The sequence below is a fragment of the Leptonychotes weddellii genome, chromosome 5 (genome assembly GCF_054177405.1).
Source record: "Leptonychotes weddellii isolate Sample4059 chromosome 5, ASM5417740v2, whole genome shotgun sequence".
In the NCBI taxonomy this organism is placed as follows: Eukaryota; Metazoa; Chordata; class Mammalia; order Carnivora; family Phocidae; genus Leptonychotes; species Leptonychotes weddellii.
The window spans coordinates 91903422-91919598 of NC_138373.1; the positions used below are offsets into that span (position 1 = coordinate 91903422).

Genomic DNA, 16177 nt, shown 5'->3' on the forward strand with positions numbered 1-16177 from the left:
CCACATGTTCTAAACTAATAACTTGATTTTTTTTTTTTAAACTTAATACTAAACACACTGGCAAAAATAATTGTTAAATAATACTCATTTCCTCTACTAGCTATTGAAGACTTGCTTTGTAAGACACAACAATTAGAAATTTTCTTGCCTAAGGGCTTCAGCTTATATGGTTAAGAACTTCAATTCCTGGTATATGGAAAGTCCTTAATAAATTGTTGCTGAACAATTTTAATTGAACTAATTTTCTTCATAGTACAAAATGATGATTGGTTTACTTAAGTATCAAATATTATGAACCAATAAAGGGAAATATGTTATAAGTGTTACAGTAAGGTAATTCTGATACAAGCATAAAAATCTCAATATAGTATTTAAATAATCTTGCTCACATAGGGGGTATGATATTCCCTGGGAATTCCTTGGAATTTTTGTCTAGGACTACTTGTAATACTGGTCGCTTCCTTCTTTCTTCTTTGTTTTCCTATTTACTGATGTGTGCTCTGTGTCCTTGCAGTTCAACAACATGTTGCTGTACTGTGTACCAAGATTCAGCTTGGTGGGCTCTAAATTCACAGTTCGAACCAGGGTTGGCATCGATGGAATGAAAATTGTGGAGACTCACAATGAAGAATATCCACATACTTTCCAGGTATCTGGAAAAGAGAGAACATTGGAACTGCAAGCCAGGTGAGAGAAGCCTTCCTATCACACAGCTTTACGAAAGCATCAGAATGAGTTGTAGGACAGAATAATTCTGAGGATCTTTCCCAAGTGAATACTATAGACCTCTGGGAATCTGGTTGGACATAAGAAACAGAATCTCTTAAAAGGCAGGAATTATGTTATCCTTTTTGATTCCTTCATAGTGCCTAGAGAGTAGTTTTCAGATAGTAAGAATTCAGTAGATTAAATTTACTCTTCAGATTTGCAAGGTGCTCAGAGAATGAAGTGGTTGTGTTCAAGCCAGAGTTTTGAGCCTTGTAGGAAAGGGTTCTCCCTAACCCTTCCTCCCTCCACCCTTCCTTTTGGTGCACAATGTTTATTGATGCTTTCTATCCCATGCTAAATGTTGAAGCATTAGCTGTCAGTCCTTCAGCGGCTCTGCATTCATGTGACTTATTGCCGCTTTGAAGGAGAGGATTTTCAGAGGAGGCAGAGTAGAAAAGGCAATGATTCTGCCACAGTTGGAGGATACAGGAAGGCGGCCATTTGGGGTTATAGTAGCCTCTAGAAACCAGGACTTCTGGAAGGGGTGGTTCTTTATAAGCTTTGTTGAGTTGGAAAGAAGTGCTGGGGTTCTGGCATCCCTCTGCTTAACATAACAATGTTTGGAAAGAAAAAAACAGTGAGAACCACTACAGTGGCTCATAGCTACCTCGTAGATAGAGTGCTGTCAGGTTTTGAAATATCTACCTTAGAAGACTGTCCTCCATTTATCCTACAAAGGCGTATCGTGAAATATGGGAACCTTCAGAAGGTCACAGATCAGAGGGTTTAGGTACCAGTCTTGACTCTGATGGTTCTGATACCCTAGAATCTGGAGACTCAGCAGTTCTGTTCCTTTTTGTTCGCTTGCACCAATAGCATATGGTTCTGGCTGGCTCAGATGAATTCATCCTGGATATTTGTACTTAGTAACTGTATAAAAGTTTGAAGTTCAGACTTTTAAAAGAGAATAATTCATTTTAGCAGGAATCTGTGCCCAGGGAATTAGGGAATTGGTGAAATTACAGTTAAGGGAGATAGGGCTGGTACATTTTGAAGAAGTAGCCCTTTGATTTCCCACAGAAAATCTATACTGAACCTGCCATTACTTAGGGAGCTGCCAGGCGACTGCTCCTATGGATTAGAAGGTGGCATTTCAAGCATAAGTTAAAAGTGTAGAGGACTTAGCTTTGAATGGCATGGCTTTCCTACCTCATGGTGAAATTTGGCCCCAACCACCAAACTGAAGGAAGAATGTATTATGCTGTGCTCAGAGGCTCCTGACGTGAGTCCTCAGTGCTTGACTCACTGAGCGATTGGTTCTGGCAACAGGGAGGACTCATCAATAGTTCTGACCATCAGAGAAGTCTTCATGGCAGAAGAATGAAGACATTGCTACTGTGAAATCCAGCATACTTCCAAATCTGCAAACCTGAGAGAGGTGTTGAAACAGCAAAAGAGAGATTATCAAGGTTTGGGGGTTGCCAAAATGGAAACCCCAGCTGTGCATTAGCAGGTTGGCCTATTTTCTCTTCAGGATAGGGCTGATGCCTGAGGAATTTTCTTAAGTACAGGCAATAATCACTTTGTAAAGTTCCAATATGCAGGATTGGATACATTTCAATTGATACCGAAAACACAGTCATTTTTCCTTAAATGTCTTATTCCCTTAATCTCATTGCTATAGTTATACTTATGATTCTATGGTGAATTGAAGAGCTGAATTAAGTGATTACTTTTCATCTAGTCTATGATTCTTTCTAGAATAAGGACAAACATTGAAAGTCTCAGAACATCAGAGTGTTACAGGGATTACACGGAGCCCAAAGTTGGGTATATATTTGGAGATGTTTAAAGATCATTCACTTCAGAAGCCACCTGGAAAAAAAATGGGTTCTGCTTTTCTTGCTAAATGAGTCAGCCTGAAGACTGACCTCTTACACTCTGCTTCCTCTTTTGTATTTAAAAGAATATTAAGCATTCTGTCTTGTATACTTTTTATGTAATGGCTTTATATTGCTAAATGAATTAAAAAAAACCCATAGTAATAAGTAAATTAGAGGAGTAAAAATTCTGCCATGACTTGAGAAAGTAAAACAAAAAGCATTAAAGTCTTGTCAAGTTTGTTTGCATTTAAAAGACTAGAAGCAGCTAGGAAATAACTGTGATTCCAGAGCAATGGAACTGTTTTATCCAGGCAGGGCACTGCAGTAGAGAGAAATCTCTTTTGCGGGGCAAGGTTGAAACCCCACCCCGCCACTAAGGCTCTTGTTCCAAGGATCCCCAGGTGAACAATAAGCAGAATCTTCCATTTGGTGGCACAGACTCCAGCAGCATTCTTGGCACATTATGATGCTCAAGAACAAATCTGCTGGAAAGATGGATGATGTCACAGGAGCAGAGCTCCTGTGTGATCACACACACACATGTGTGATACCTGTGGGAGCGAGGCATGCAACGCTCAGGCTGGAACTCAAACTTAGCCCTAACCTACCAAACACATGCAAACAGAGCCCACTCTTCTGGCATTCTTCAAAATTCTCCAGGTTGGAGATATAGCTCTGAAGGGGACTTTTCTAATATACACTGTGACAGCACCCACTATATAAGCTACCTGCATGGGAGATGAAATAAAGAAAATTTGCCTCAGTAGGAAAGTAGAAGACTTGACTATAGTGAAACTTCCTTCCTACAAGCATCTAAAATGTTTGCTTTGCTTTATCTGTAATAGGTTAAGTACGGTATTGCCCAAAGCTTTCTAGCAAAATTGTTTATCAAAGAAATGTTAAATAGCCCCCTAAGGCCTTACAAAGATATTTTAGATTCTAGGGGATAATTGTAATCTTTTCTAAGATGGGTTGTGACTAGTAGCCTTCAAAAGCCTCCTGTGTTTTCTTCCAAGGTGAATTGGAAGACTAGTTGTATATCTGGTACAATGCTAAATTTGCATTTACCTATTTACCTAACATATTGAGCTAGATGATGGTTGTTAAACTTAACATCAGGGCAATATATTAATGGAAGCTAAATATAACTCTCCCAGTCAAAAGTTATGTGTACTAAAGTGGATGGTCTAAAACATTATGTTTAAGGGGCTCCTGGGTGGCTCAGGTGGTTAAGCATCTACCTTCCTTCTCAGGTCATGATCTCCAGGTCCTGGGATTGAGCCCCAGATCGGGCTTTCTGCTCAGCGGGGAGTCTGCTTCTCCCTCTCCCACTCCCCTATGCTCGCTCGCTTGCTCTCAAATGAATAAATAAAATCTTTTTTAAAAATTAAAAAAAAAAAAAAAACTCTAAGAATTTATTTGTTCAGGGGTGCCCGGGTAGCTCAGTTGGTTAAGCATCTGACTCTTGATTTCAGCTCAGATCCTGATCTCAGGGTCGAGAGACTGAGCCCTGAGTCAGGCTCCACACTGGGTGTGGATGCTGTTTAAGATTCTCTTTCCCCCTCTACCCCTCCCCCGCTTTCTTAAAAAAAAAAGTATTTGTTCAATTGCCAGCAGTTCTGTTTAATTTTTATTGTAACTCCTTCCTAGACATCCCTGGATTTTCCAGAAAGTTGGAACAACATTAAAGCATAGTTTTATTCATGAGGTGTAACTCGTTAATGTTCGTATTCACTTGAATTTTGTTTTGTTTTAGTTCTGAGCAAGACAAAGAAGAATGGATCAAGGTAAACCATATTTCTATTTTTTATTTTTGTTTTTTGGTAACCTTTGTATGTGTACACAAACATGCACATATAATAGTGTACACATATTGTCATCAGAACAAGGTCATTTAATTTTTAAGATCATTCTTACATCATAGATGTTTGTTTGATGAAGCATTTTCATTAATTTGCATGTGATATTTTAATGTATGCTTTGAATCTCATTTATATTTTAGGCTCTTCAAGAGACCATTGATGCTTTCCATCAGAGGCATGAAACCTTCAGAAATGCAATTGCAAAGGACAATGACATGCACTCAGAGGTTTCTGTAAGTTGAAATAAATTCTTTTCTCTTTGCAGTTGCAGATCTGTCTAATCATTTTCTTATCTTGCCTTTTCTCTTTGCAATGCTGGAACTGGCTATTTAGACAAAATCTCATTCTTACATGAATACAATAGTGAGTGCCTTTTTATCCTGCTTAAACTTCTTTAAACCTTTTATTTCTTTTTCTAGGTCATGAGTTTCAAAGCATGATATGAGCAGTGTTGTCAAAATGCTTTTTAATAAGTAAGTAAATAAACAGATGGAAATGACAGTTTTTTTCTATTAAAATTGAATCCTTTTTAGACTGCTGAGCTGGGGAAAAGAGCTCCAAGATGGATCCGAGATAATGAAGTAACGATGTGTATGAAATGCAAAGAATCTTTCAATGCACTGACAAGAAGAAGGCATCATTGTCGAGCATGTGGACATGTAAGTGAGATTTCTTAATGATCATGAAGGTTGCTAGTAACTAGATAAGTGTTGTATAATCATCAAGTTTGAAAAGGCAAAAAAAAAAAAATTCAATAAATAAACCACCTAATTAATAAACTTAATTTTGATGACAGCTATGTGCAAAGCACTGTGCTGCTGGGTCCTGGAGAAAAAATGGTAAGCAAAATGATACCCTTCTTCACATAGCTTACATTCTAATGGAGAAAATAACCAAAGTCAAATATACAGACAAATAAACATTTCAAATTACTATAAAAACAATAAGGAGGCAATGAAGAAGTTAGAATGGAGAATAATGTTAATGGAGGAGGACTTGAAACCAATTTTACTTAGAAAAATGAAGCCCTGGGGCGCCTGGGTGGCTCAGTCAGTTAAGCATCCAACTCTTGATTTTGGCTCAGGTCATAATCTCAGGGTTGCGGGATAGAGCCCCATGTCAGGCTCCATGCTGGGCGTGGAGCCTGCTTAAGATTCTCTCTTCCTCTCCCTCTGCCCCTTCCCCTCCCTCTCCCCCTAGTTAAAATAAAAGAAGAAAGAAAAGAAAAATGAAGACCTATCTGAAGGGTTGATATTTAAGCTGGTGCCTAAAGGGTGAGAAAGAGCTAACCATGCCAAGGGAGGTGAGAAAGGTGTTCAGTGGCTCTGTATGTCAGAAGCCCTGAGATAGGAGAAAGTTGGGTCTGCTCTTGAGATGCCAGAGGTCATGAGGCAGGAGCCCAATGAGTAAGTGGAACTGTGGCATAAGAAATAGAGGTAAATAATAACCAAAAGAGTTGATGTCCTTGAGAAGACAAGAGATGGAATGTATATAGCATAAGTGGAAGTTCAGGCTTCTGATGGGAGAGGGAAACTTCCCTCCATTATAACAAAAAGGAAAAAGGAAATGATGGGTGCAAATGTGGGTGTGTTTTTGATTTTGTGGTAGGAAATTTTCGGTATGATGATAACTATGTTGTCATTGAAGTATGAGGAAGAGTCATCAGCTGAAAGAAAAGGGGGAAGGGGTGGAGAGATGGGGAAAGTCAAGAAAGACGGCTCAGTATGAAATAGTTGTCTCTGGGCCAGGGGAGTGAGCCTCCCCAAGGAGCAGGTGTGGACTGCTCTGTGCCCATTAGAGGTTTATGGTTATGCATGTAAAGGGACCACAGTCCATTTACTGGCAAGGATTGTTCTCACAAAATTCAACACCTCTGGCCAGAGAAAGCAGGTGACAGGTTTTCAGCAATTTGAGTTGTTTCATATAGAAAGCGTGAGGAGGAACAAGGCATGAAATGAAGCAGGAGAGAGAGAATAGCAGATTTTGGATGGCCTTGTAAACCAAGTTGAAGATGATATACTTTCTTCTAAAAAGCAACGAGTAAACAGAGAAGGGTAGGCATTGTAGTGCTGTGATTTAATATATTATTAGTATGCTAAAGTGCAAAACAGTTCGTATTGAGAGTTCTTTTAGATTATTCTCTTACAGCAGATTTATTCTTCCATTTTTGTCCTGAGTTTTCTCTCAGTGAAACAGTTTTGTGATCAAATTCAAGTTGATAAAAAAAAAAACCAAATTCAAGTTGATAGGGGCACCTGGGTGGCTCAGTCGTTAAGTGTCTGCCTTCGGCTCAGATCATGATTCCAGTCCTGGGATCGAGCTCCACGTCCGGATCCCTGCTTGGCAGGAAGCCTGCTTCTCCCTCTCCCACTCCCCATGCTTGTGTTCCCTCTCTCGCTGTGTCTCTCTCTGTCAAATACATAAATAAAATCTTTAAAAAAAAAAAAAAAATTCAAGTTGATAGCAAATAACTTTCTTCCCCCCCAGGGTAAGACTTCTTGATCTGTCATTGAGTTTGCTTGAGATGATTTCAGGTATTGACTGATAGACTTACCTTCAGTAAACAAACAAAAATGTATTTGAATGTTGATTACCAAAATACAAGAATATGACTCGAAATAAATAAGATAGTAGCTGATATGAATGTGCAGATGCAGGCGTGTCTAGTTCCAAATCCTACAGTAATTTCACTGTAATTATGAGAAAACAATGAATAGTTCTATATCATGAATTTACATGCTGTGAACCTAAACTAAAAGTTTTGCTAATATTTTTATGTTCATAAACAGTTTACTACAAATTAGGAAAAATATGCTTCTAGAAGCAAGAAGATAATTATTTATTATTATTTTTTTACAGATTTTATTTAAATTCCAGTTAATATACAGTATAGTATTAGTTTCAGGTGCATAATATAGTGATTCATCACTTACATATAACACCCAGTGTTCATTACAGAAAGTGCCCTCCTTAATCCCCAGCACCTATTTAGTACCCTCCCCACTCCCCCTCTGGTAATGATCAGTTTGTTCTCTATAGTTAAGAGTCCGTTTCTTGGTGTGACCCTCTCTCTTTTTTTCCCTATGTTCATTTGTTTTTTTTTTTCTTAAATTCCACATATGAGTGAAATCATATGGTATTTGTCTTTCTCTGACTTTTAGCCATCTTGACAGGTGTGAGGTGGTATCTCATTATGGTTTTGATTTGCATTTCCCTGATGATGAGTGATGTTGAGCATCTTTTCATGTGTCTGTTGGCCATCTGTATGTCTTCTTTGGAAAAATGTCTATTCATGTCTTCCCATTTTTTAACTGGATTATTCATTTTTTGGGTGTTGAGTTTTAGAAGTTTTATACATTTTGGATACGAATCCTTTAACAGATAAGTCATTTGCAAATATCTTCTCCCATTCGGTCGGTTGCCTTTAGTTTTTTTGATTGTTTCCTTCACTGTGCATAAGGTTTTTATTTTGATGAAGTCCCAAAGGTTTATTTTTGCCTTTGTTTCCTTTGCCTCAGGAGACATCTAGTAAGAAGTTGCTATGGCCAAGAAGATAATTTTTTTAAATTCGAAGGTTTTTTTCTAACAATTATCCTATAATAATCAGAAAAAAATACTATTCACTAAGAAGTAACATGCATTTGCATTGTACTCATTCATTTATTGGCATTCTGTAAATGTTCATTGGGTGCCTTATGAGCAAAATATACAAGGAGGTTTACAAACATAAACAGTGAATAATCACACAAATATATGATTAAAAACTAATCAGTGCATCAAGAAAAGTAAGGAAACTTCAGTAGCATGGTGACAAGAGACAGTGCTCTATTCTGGAAGTTGGAGAAATCTTCCTTGAAGTGAGATTTGAGTCAACATCTGAAGGATGAACAAGAGTTAATTCACTGAAGCAGAGATGAGAGACATTTCAGGGGCTCTAAGAAGCCAGTGTCACAGGGGTTACAGAGAGCAAGAGGGGCAGATCATAAAGCACGTTGTAGGCCATGGGGAAGAATCTGCTCTTTATCCAAGAGCAAAGGGAAAACTGTAAGGATTTTAAGTAGAGGAAACCTATCAGATTAGCATGTTTAAGACAGCATCTGGTGCTGTTTGGAAAATAGCTTGGAGGGGTGTAAAAATAGAGGCTAGAGAATGCTCCAGTAAGAATTCCAGTAAGCATGCTACAAGGACCAGTCATGAGACTGTAATACTCCAAATTATGACATTGGTAGCTTGGACTTGGAAGGAAGATGTAGAAAAATAGATTGAAAAAATATCTAGGAAATAAAATCAGCAGGACTTTGTAATATGGTGACTCTATGGGGCGAAGTAGAGGGAGGTGTTGATGACTCCTAGGTTTCTGACTTGCCTTGACTGGTTAGATGGCTGTGCTATTTTCTGCAATAGGGAGCACAGAAGGGAATGGGTTGGGAGGGGTGGGGTGAGTCAGGAGAGATCTGAGGCAGGGAAGATCAAGATCATTAGTTCATTTGGGGAGTATATTGACGAAACATCCAGAAGTATGAAGGGTAAAAGTCCTTCAAAGGACCAAGCAAGCCTTTGAAGATCTCCTGCCGTTAGAGTGAGGAAGACAAAGGGTGAACAAGGACAGCCCATCACCAACAGCACTATAATACCATGATATATACTCCTAACGTTCACAGGGTATTCTTAGTCTAGTATATACTTGTGTTAAATATTTAACTCTTTCTTATTTATTATTACTATAAGTGATTATTGCTCAAATCTTTATGATTATTCACTCTTCTTTTTTTTTTTAATTTAAGGTGGTTTGTTGGAAGTGTTCTGATTACAAAGCTCAACTTGAGTACGATGGTGGAAAATTAAACAAAGTTTGTAAAGACTGTTATCAAATAATAAGCGGATTCACAGACAGTGAAGAAAAAAAAAGAAAAGGAATTTTAGAGGTATGGAATACTAAATGTTTGATAACTTTTCAATTTTTATGCAAGGAATGTAGAATTGTCTTTTAACCCTGAAGAATACAAATAGCATATTTTGTTATTTCTCTTAATATTTAACAATTTGAAGAATAAGTAAGATTCATACTTTTGTCCTATCCTGCTGAATTTGGGGATTATTTAGTTGTATAGAAAGAAGAGGGACAAGTGCTGTATTTTAATCACATGCATTTGAGAGTGAAATGTTGGTTTTGTGAAGGTGGCTATCGTCAAATATTAGAGTATTAATTGTCTCTTCTAGTGCCCGACTTATAGTATATATTTTAATAGGAAAGCTTTTCTGTCAATTTTATCATATTGGCTTCAAAAACCACTGTTTGAAATTATTAAAATTCGTATTAAAGTATTTATTACCTGAGAATGTCTACCAACTTATTGCATTAAAAGCATCATTTAATAGCCAGTGACAGTAAGCTGGTAACTGCATTGAAATATTATTGAAATGTCTTGCAAGTGAATTCGACTCATGTTTTTATACTAAAGTCAGAACCTCCCAATCAATCCTGGGAACTATAATGCAGCATGTATCTGAAATGAGTTTTACACTCAAAAGACATTAACATAAGGAATAAATTATGTAATAAGGCCTTTGTGGCAGAAAGTTCAACATAGCCTGGAAAGTCTGTGAAAAATAGGCTCATGATCAGAATTCTATGTATCTAAAGTCAGAGACGTACTTGGTTTATTAAGAATTTCCATGGTTTATTAAGAATCAATAAGCATTCATTTTGCATCTATACAGTGTAAGCATACAAAGGTCATTTCAGCTAACTGAAAAAGAATCCTAAACTTGAGTGTCCATTGAAAGTTAAAGTATAGGCTGACAAGCTAAAAGTATAACTCTGAATTCTTCTAGGGTACAGATGTTGCTTGTAGGCAGACCAGAATGGGGCTTTCTCTGGCAGGCAAGGTGGAGGCACATTTCATTGGCCTCAAGACTTAAACACAATAACTGACAAAACTGGCATAATACAATGAGTCAGATAACTTGTGTTAAGGGATGAATTTCAGGCTGTATCTATGAAATAAAAAAAAAAACTCTAGGGCGCCTGGGTGGCTCAGATGGTTAAGCGTCTGCCTTCGGCTCAGGTCATGATCCCAGGGTCCTGGGATCGAGTCCCACATCGGGCTCCCTGCTGCTTGAGAGCCTGCTTCTCCCTCTGACCCTCACCCCTCTCATGCTGTTTCTCTCTCGCTCGCTCTCTAAAAAATAAATAAAATCTTTAAAAAAAAAAAAAAAAAAACTCTAGATAGTTTCTCAAAAAACCTATACTTGGGGGACAAGTTACCAGTTAACATATTTAATCAAATAAATATATCATGTGAGGTCCATCAGTAGAAGATAATATATATATGTGCACCTGCACACACAAATACACACATATTTGAAACCGACTTCCTGCCAACGAGTTTGTTATGTGCTTCAGACCAGAAGTCAACAAACTTTTCCAGTAGAATAGTTTCTGAGAGAAACTATTTTAGTCTTTGCAGGCCAAGAGAAAAAACTGAGAATATTACTTCTAAACAAGAAAGAAAACATTTTCACAGTTTTTTAGAAAAATTCAAAATTGAGTAATAACTTAGTATAATATTTTATGATATGGTAATAAGACTGGAATTCTTTGCGGGTAGGGGAGGTAGCAATTTATTTAATTGGAGTCCAGAGTTAGTGTTCACTGTCATCAAATTGATTTTAAATGTTCATCTATAAAAACTATTCTTAGCTCATAGGCCATACAAAAACAGGTGGTGGGCTGGTGGGCCCTAGTTTGCCAGCCAGTGCTTCTTAAACTATCTGTGATGAAGGGCCAGTTTTATTTCCAAACCACCACAGCTCAATATTTTTGTAACATAATCACGTTGCTTGCATGTCATCACAAAGTCCAATTGCTCTAAAAGTTTCTGAGTGCTTACTCTTACTTTCTGAGCTTTATCTTGAATGGGTAGCAAAACAGTCTGAACCAGCACTATTTGGTGGATGGCATTGAGTAGCACTACCCTAAGGATTAGAGCAATTGAAAATAGAAGGAAACCACTCGCTTCCCATAAGGTGTATAATAAAATCTATCATTTAATCAAATGGTTTTATTCCCTTTTTAACCAGAGATATAGATATCAGGAGACAAAGCAGAAAACTGTAAATGGGTCTGGAAAGTAGCTGTTGCCATTTTAAAAACTTTTAAATTATCTCAGGTTCCAGGACAAAGGTAGCTGGTCAGTATTTGCCTTTTTGCTATTGCACTGTTACGCAGTTGAAGCTGGTACAGGATTGTGGTTAAAAGGTCAGGCTCTGGATCCAGACCCAAATGCCTAGCTCGCAGGTTTCTAAATGTGTGCTCTGGGGAAAGTTACTTCATCTCTGAACCTCATAGATAATGAAAGTGGTATCTTCTTAGTGTTGGTATGAGGATTAAATGAAATGATACACGTAGTGGACTAAGAAAAGCACCTGCATAGCAAGCAGTCAGTAAATGTTTAACTTTATTTAAATTTGAGGTCTGATAATACAAAGAATTAAAATTCACTTAAATATTTTCCCTTGTGGGACACCTGGGTGTCTCAGTCAGTTAACATCTGCCTTCAGCTCAGGTCATGATCCCAGGGCCCGGGGATCGAGCCCCACATTGGGCTCCCTGCTCAGTGGGGAGTCTGCTTCTCCCTCTGCCCCTCACCCTGTTTGTGCATGTGTGCTTCTGTCTCTTGCTCTCACTCTCTCTCAAAAATATAAATAAAATCTTTTTAAAAATATTTTCCCTTGCTCATGAAAGGGATGAGTATTTATTTTTTTTTTTATTAAAGATTTTATTTATTTATTTGACAGAGAGAGACACAGCGAGAGAGGGAACACAAGCAGGGGGAGTGGGAGAGGGAGAAGCAGGCTTCCCGCAGAGCGGAGAGCCCGATGCGGGGCTCGATCCCAGAACCCTGGGATCATGACCTGAGCCGAAGGCAGACGCTTAACGACTGAGCCACCCAGGCGCCCCAGGGATGAGTATTTAAATAATCATTGCCAATGAACCCTTTTTGGACATTCCCAGGAGACATTTTATGTGAATATATTGTACTTTATGAATATTTCCTTAAGGTGAATTACTTCTCTACCTGGTTCATTTTGTGTTTTCTCTCGCTCACTCTCTTTCCATTATATTTTTCTAGATTGAATCAGCAGAAGTATCTGGAAACAGCGTAGTGTGCAGCTTTCTTCAGTATATGGAAAAGTCAAAACCTTGGCAGAAAGCTTGGTGTGTGATCCCCAAACAAGACCCTCTTGTGCTGTACATGTACGGTGCCCCCCAGGTATCTAAACTGTATCTTTCTGAAGAGATGGAGGTCCTGGGGCAGGGGGAGGCGAATAGACACTGAACTCAAAATCCTTCCATTTCTCCTCAACAGAACGAGAGAGCTCAGACAGTTGCATTGTCTTTCATTACAATTGAAAAATAATTAGTAACTAAAATTCAAGTTTATTTAAACTGATTTTTATTTTTTTAACTGTTTTTTTTTTTTTTAGATATAGCCCATAGTTTCTTCATCCTGTGCATCATGTGCCTTCTCCCCTCCTCTCATTCCTATTCAGTGATTTGAGAAAGGATGAGTTGGATTAGGAAGGGGCATGGGAAGCGGTGGTGAAGCAGAGGGAGATGCAAGGAAGAGAAGGAGCCTGTTTGATGAAGGGAAATAATTATTATAGGTTTGGGTTTTTTTTTCCTGAATGGATGGATACCTGAAAAAAAAAGGAATTTGAGAGGAAGGAATTTAAGTCAACCTCAGATTTTCATTGTCCAGTAACAAGTTTTTGAGAACCATGTATGCATGGATCTGAACTAAATCTATGGGAGCAACAGACATGCAGGTTTAGCTTCTAGCCAGCACCAGGCACAGTGGGCTGTGTTGTGCTTGAAAAACACCTGCGTTCACCTGGAAATAGATAAAATCTTAAATGTACCTGTTGTATTTTAGCCTATATCTACATTAAGGGCAGGTAAAATTTTATTTTAGAAATAAACTTAAGGGGTGCCTGGCTGGCTCAGTCAGTTAAGCATCTACCTTTGGCTCAGGTCATGATCCCAGGGTCCTGGGATCTAGCCCCATGTCAGGCTCCTTCCTCAGTGGGGAGCATGCTTCTCCCTCTCCCTCTGCCCCTGCTGTGCATGTGCGTGCTCTGTCATGCTCTCTCTGTCTGTCAAATAAATAAATAAAATCTTTTAAAAAAATAAAAAATAAACTTAAAATACCAAGGTATATATTGTCTTCTATTTCATTGTTTTTCCTATACCCTTTTCATGTCCATACATTGATGCACGAATGAATGGATCACCAAATAAAACTGTGTTTGGTAATCAAATCATCATTAACATTTACTGGTTTTATACAGTAAGATAACTATTATTCTTTCCCCTTTTCATCTGAACAAAGAGCTGAATGGACTCCCTCACAGAGAGGGCGTGGGGTGTAGGGTCAGTGAATCCTAGCTGATTTAGGTGTCTGCTCTCATTCATTCAGCCTACATTTTCAGTGACCTCACGTCTGGGCAGTATGCTAAGGACTGGATCACAGGCTCCGTCCACGGAGAGCTAACAGCACGAGTCTGTGTGGAACAGTGGTACAGAAAGAGGTTTAGTGGGAGCCAGATCACAAAGGGCCACAGATAGCAAGCTAATACATCTTACGTTCCTGTGTACCATGTTTTTTCCTTAGGATGTCCGAGCCCAGGCCACCATTCCACTCCTCGGCTATGTTGTGGACGATCTGCCAAAGAGTGCAGACCTGCCCCACAGTTTCAAACTGACCCAGTCCAAGTCTGTGCACAGCTTTGCTGCAGACAGTGAGGAACTGAAACAGAAGTGGCTGAAAATCATCTTTTTAGCTGTCACAGGTGAGACACCAGACGGTCCCAACAAGCTTCCAACCACCTTGGATGATCATGCTGAACCTAAGAAAAAATCAGAATGCTGAACTCCAGGACCATCCATGATGTGGAGGTCTCAAGATTTACAGCTCAAGACATTCCCAGCCCTCCTTATTCATCTCTTAGCACTTTATGTTGAAAAATATAGGCTCATAAATGCATCTTTTGGGGGACTATTTTCCTACGTTTCTGTACTCTTAGTGAAACTGATGTGCAGAGCCATTCTACCGATAAAAGTTTGAAATAATGTGAAAATGGAGCATCTTTTAATGAGCTATTCCTTGCATATGTACTTTTGTCTTGAACAAAATGGTATCAGTGGATTCTATCACTATCAGGTTAGAATAGGCCACTTCCATCTAAGGTCCTTCCATGTCTTCTCCCTCACAGGTAGGACTTGTAACAGTTTGAAAGATATACCTCCATGTTGCCAAAATAGATCCATGGTAAAAAAAAAAAAAAAAAAAAAAAAATACAGGGACAGTTTAGGCTATTGTATTAACTTATTTAATTTAGTTTATAAAGCTCAAGCTACATAAATAATGTATGTTCTTTTAAAACAGGACAAGTTGTTGGTGTTCAAACTTTCAACTTATTAAGAAAAGATAATACTTGTTTTTGTAGAAATATTCCTAAGAAGAAAATATCTCAAGAATATAGCAACTATGTGTATAAAGTATTAAATATGAATATAATTATATTATACATGCTTTTCTCTTCAGCTTTAGGTTCATATTTGTCTCTAATTTATTTTTTAAATATAAAGCATGTTTTATCTTGGAATTGAACAATGTTCTAAACTTCAGAAATGTTTTTGGTGATTTATGTTTAACTGATTGACATCTAAGGGTATTGATATTTTTATAATAAGAAAAAGCAGTAATTTATGTGGCATGGGATATATTAGTTCCAACAGTATTTTTAAAGTACTATTTTTTTGTTCTGTGCCTATTTAAAACAGTGCCTCTCTTTGAAGGTGCTAATAATACCTATTTAAATTTATAATGAGGGTTTAATTAATGCTTCAGTCTTGATTATTTTGAGATAATAATACACTTTGGCCACTAGGATGGTCGAAGTCACACAGGTTATTTTACCTTTCACAATCCTGCAATTGTTGCAGCAGTTAACATCAGCATGTGCAAAAATGTTCACAGAAACCTAAACTGTACAAGATACCTGACTTTATACAGAACTGGGACATATGGAAACTACATTTATTGTGATGTTTTTCTTTTCCATAAGACCGTTCAGCATGGTTAAATGAGGACTATATATAATTAACACTTAAGATAACTGTGGGCCTATTCCTTTGTCAGAGGGGAAATGAAATTCATATGTGATAACCTGTGTTTGAGGGGCAGATACATAGATATTAGAGGAAGTTTATGTTCAACTCTTTAAACCACCTCAGTGAAGAAGAGGAGGGGAAAACAATAATGAAAGCAATATTTTAATGGCAGGTTTGGGAGGTACAAGATGTTTGAAGAGAGTCTGAGCATTTTTCCCCCTGTCGTCTGGGGAATTTTTAATAGTCAAAACATGATTTCTTGTCACAAAGGCTGCTCTTCATTATATTGTGGTTGTGATTAAAATCTCACATTAAGTTGGCTATTTAACTTACTCTTTTTCTCAAACTAGTTTTTTTCCCCATTTACCCTGTTATGCCCCAAACATCATCACTTTTAAATGCCTAAGTCTGCTAGAAATCTAGAAATCCCCAAGAACGACCCTACTATCTTGGCCTTTGAGAATATAATTATACCTTAAGTGTAGAATGGATTCACTCAGAATTTGAGACAGCCCACACATTTATTCAGGCCTGTCGTTTTAAGA

General features: G+C 38.0%; 1 protein-coding gene across 5 annotated transcripts in view; it reads left to right on the top strand.

Moving 5' to 3' along the window:
* FGD4 (FYVE, RhoGEF and PH domain containing 4) overlaps window positions 1-15947 on the top strand; it is a 133005-nt gene extending 117058 nt beyond the window's left edge. For all 5 annotated transcript variants that reach the window (XM_081821473.1, XM_081821474.1, XM_081821472.1 and 2 more), the window contains 7 exons: window positions 515-687; window positions 4348-4378; window positions 4594-4686; window positions 4987-5112; window positions 9238-9378; window positions 12589-12729; window positions 14131-15947. In XM_081821473.1, coding sequence (XP_081677599.1) covers window positions 515-687; window positions 4348-4378; window positions 4594-4686; window positions 4987-5112; window positions 9238-9378; window positions 12589-12729; window positions 14131-14388 — 963 coding nt within the window. In that variant the 3' untranslated portion in view covers window positions 14389-15947. The remainder of the gene's footprint in view (window positions 1-514; window positions 688-4347; window positions 4379-4593; window positions 4687-4986; window positions 5113-9237; window positions 9379-12588; window positions 12730-14130) is intronic.
* The last annotated feature ends 230 nt before the right edge of the window (window positions 15948-16177 follow it).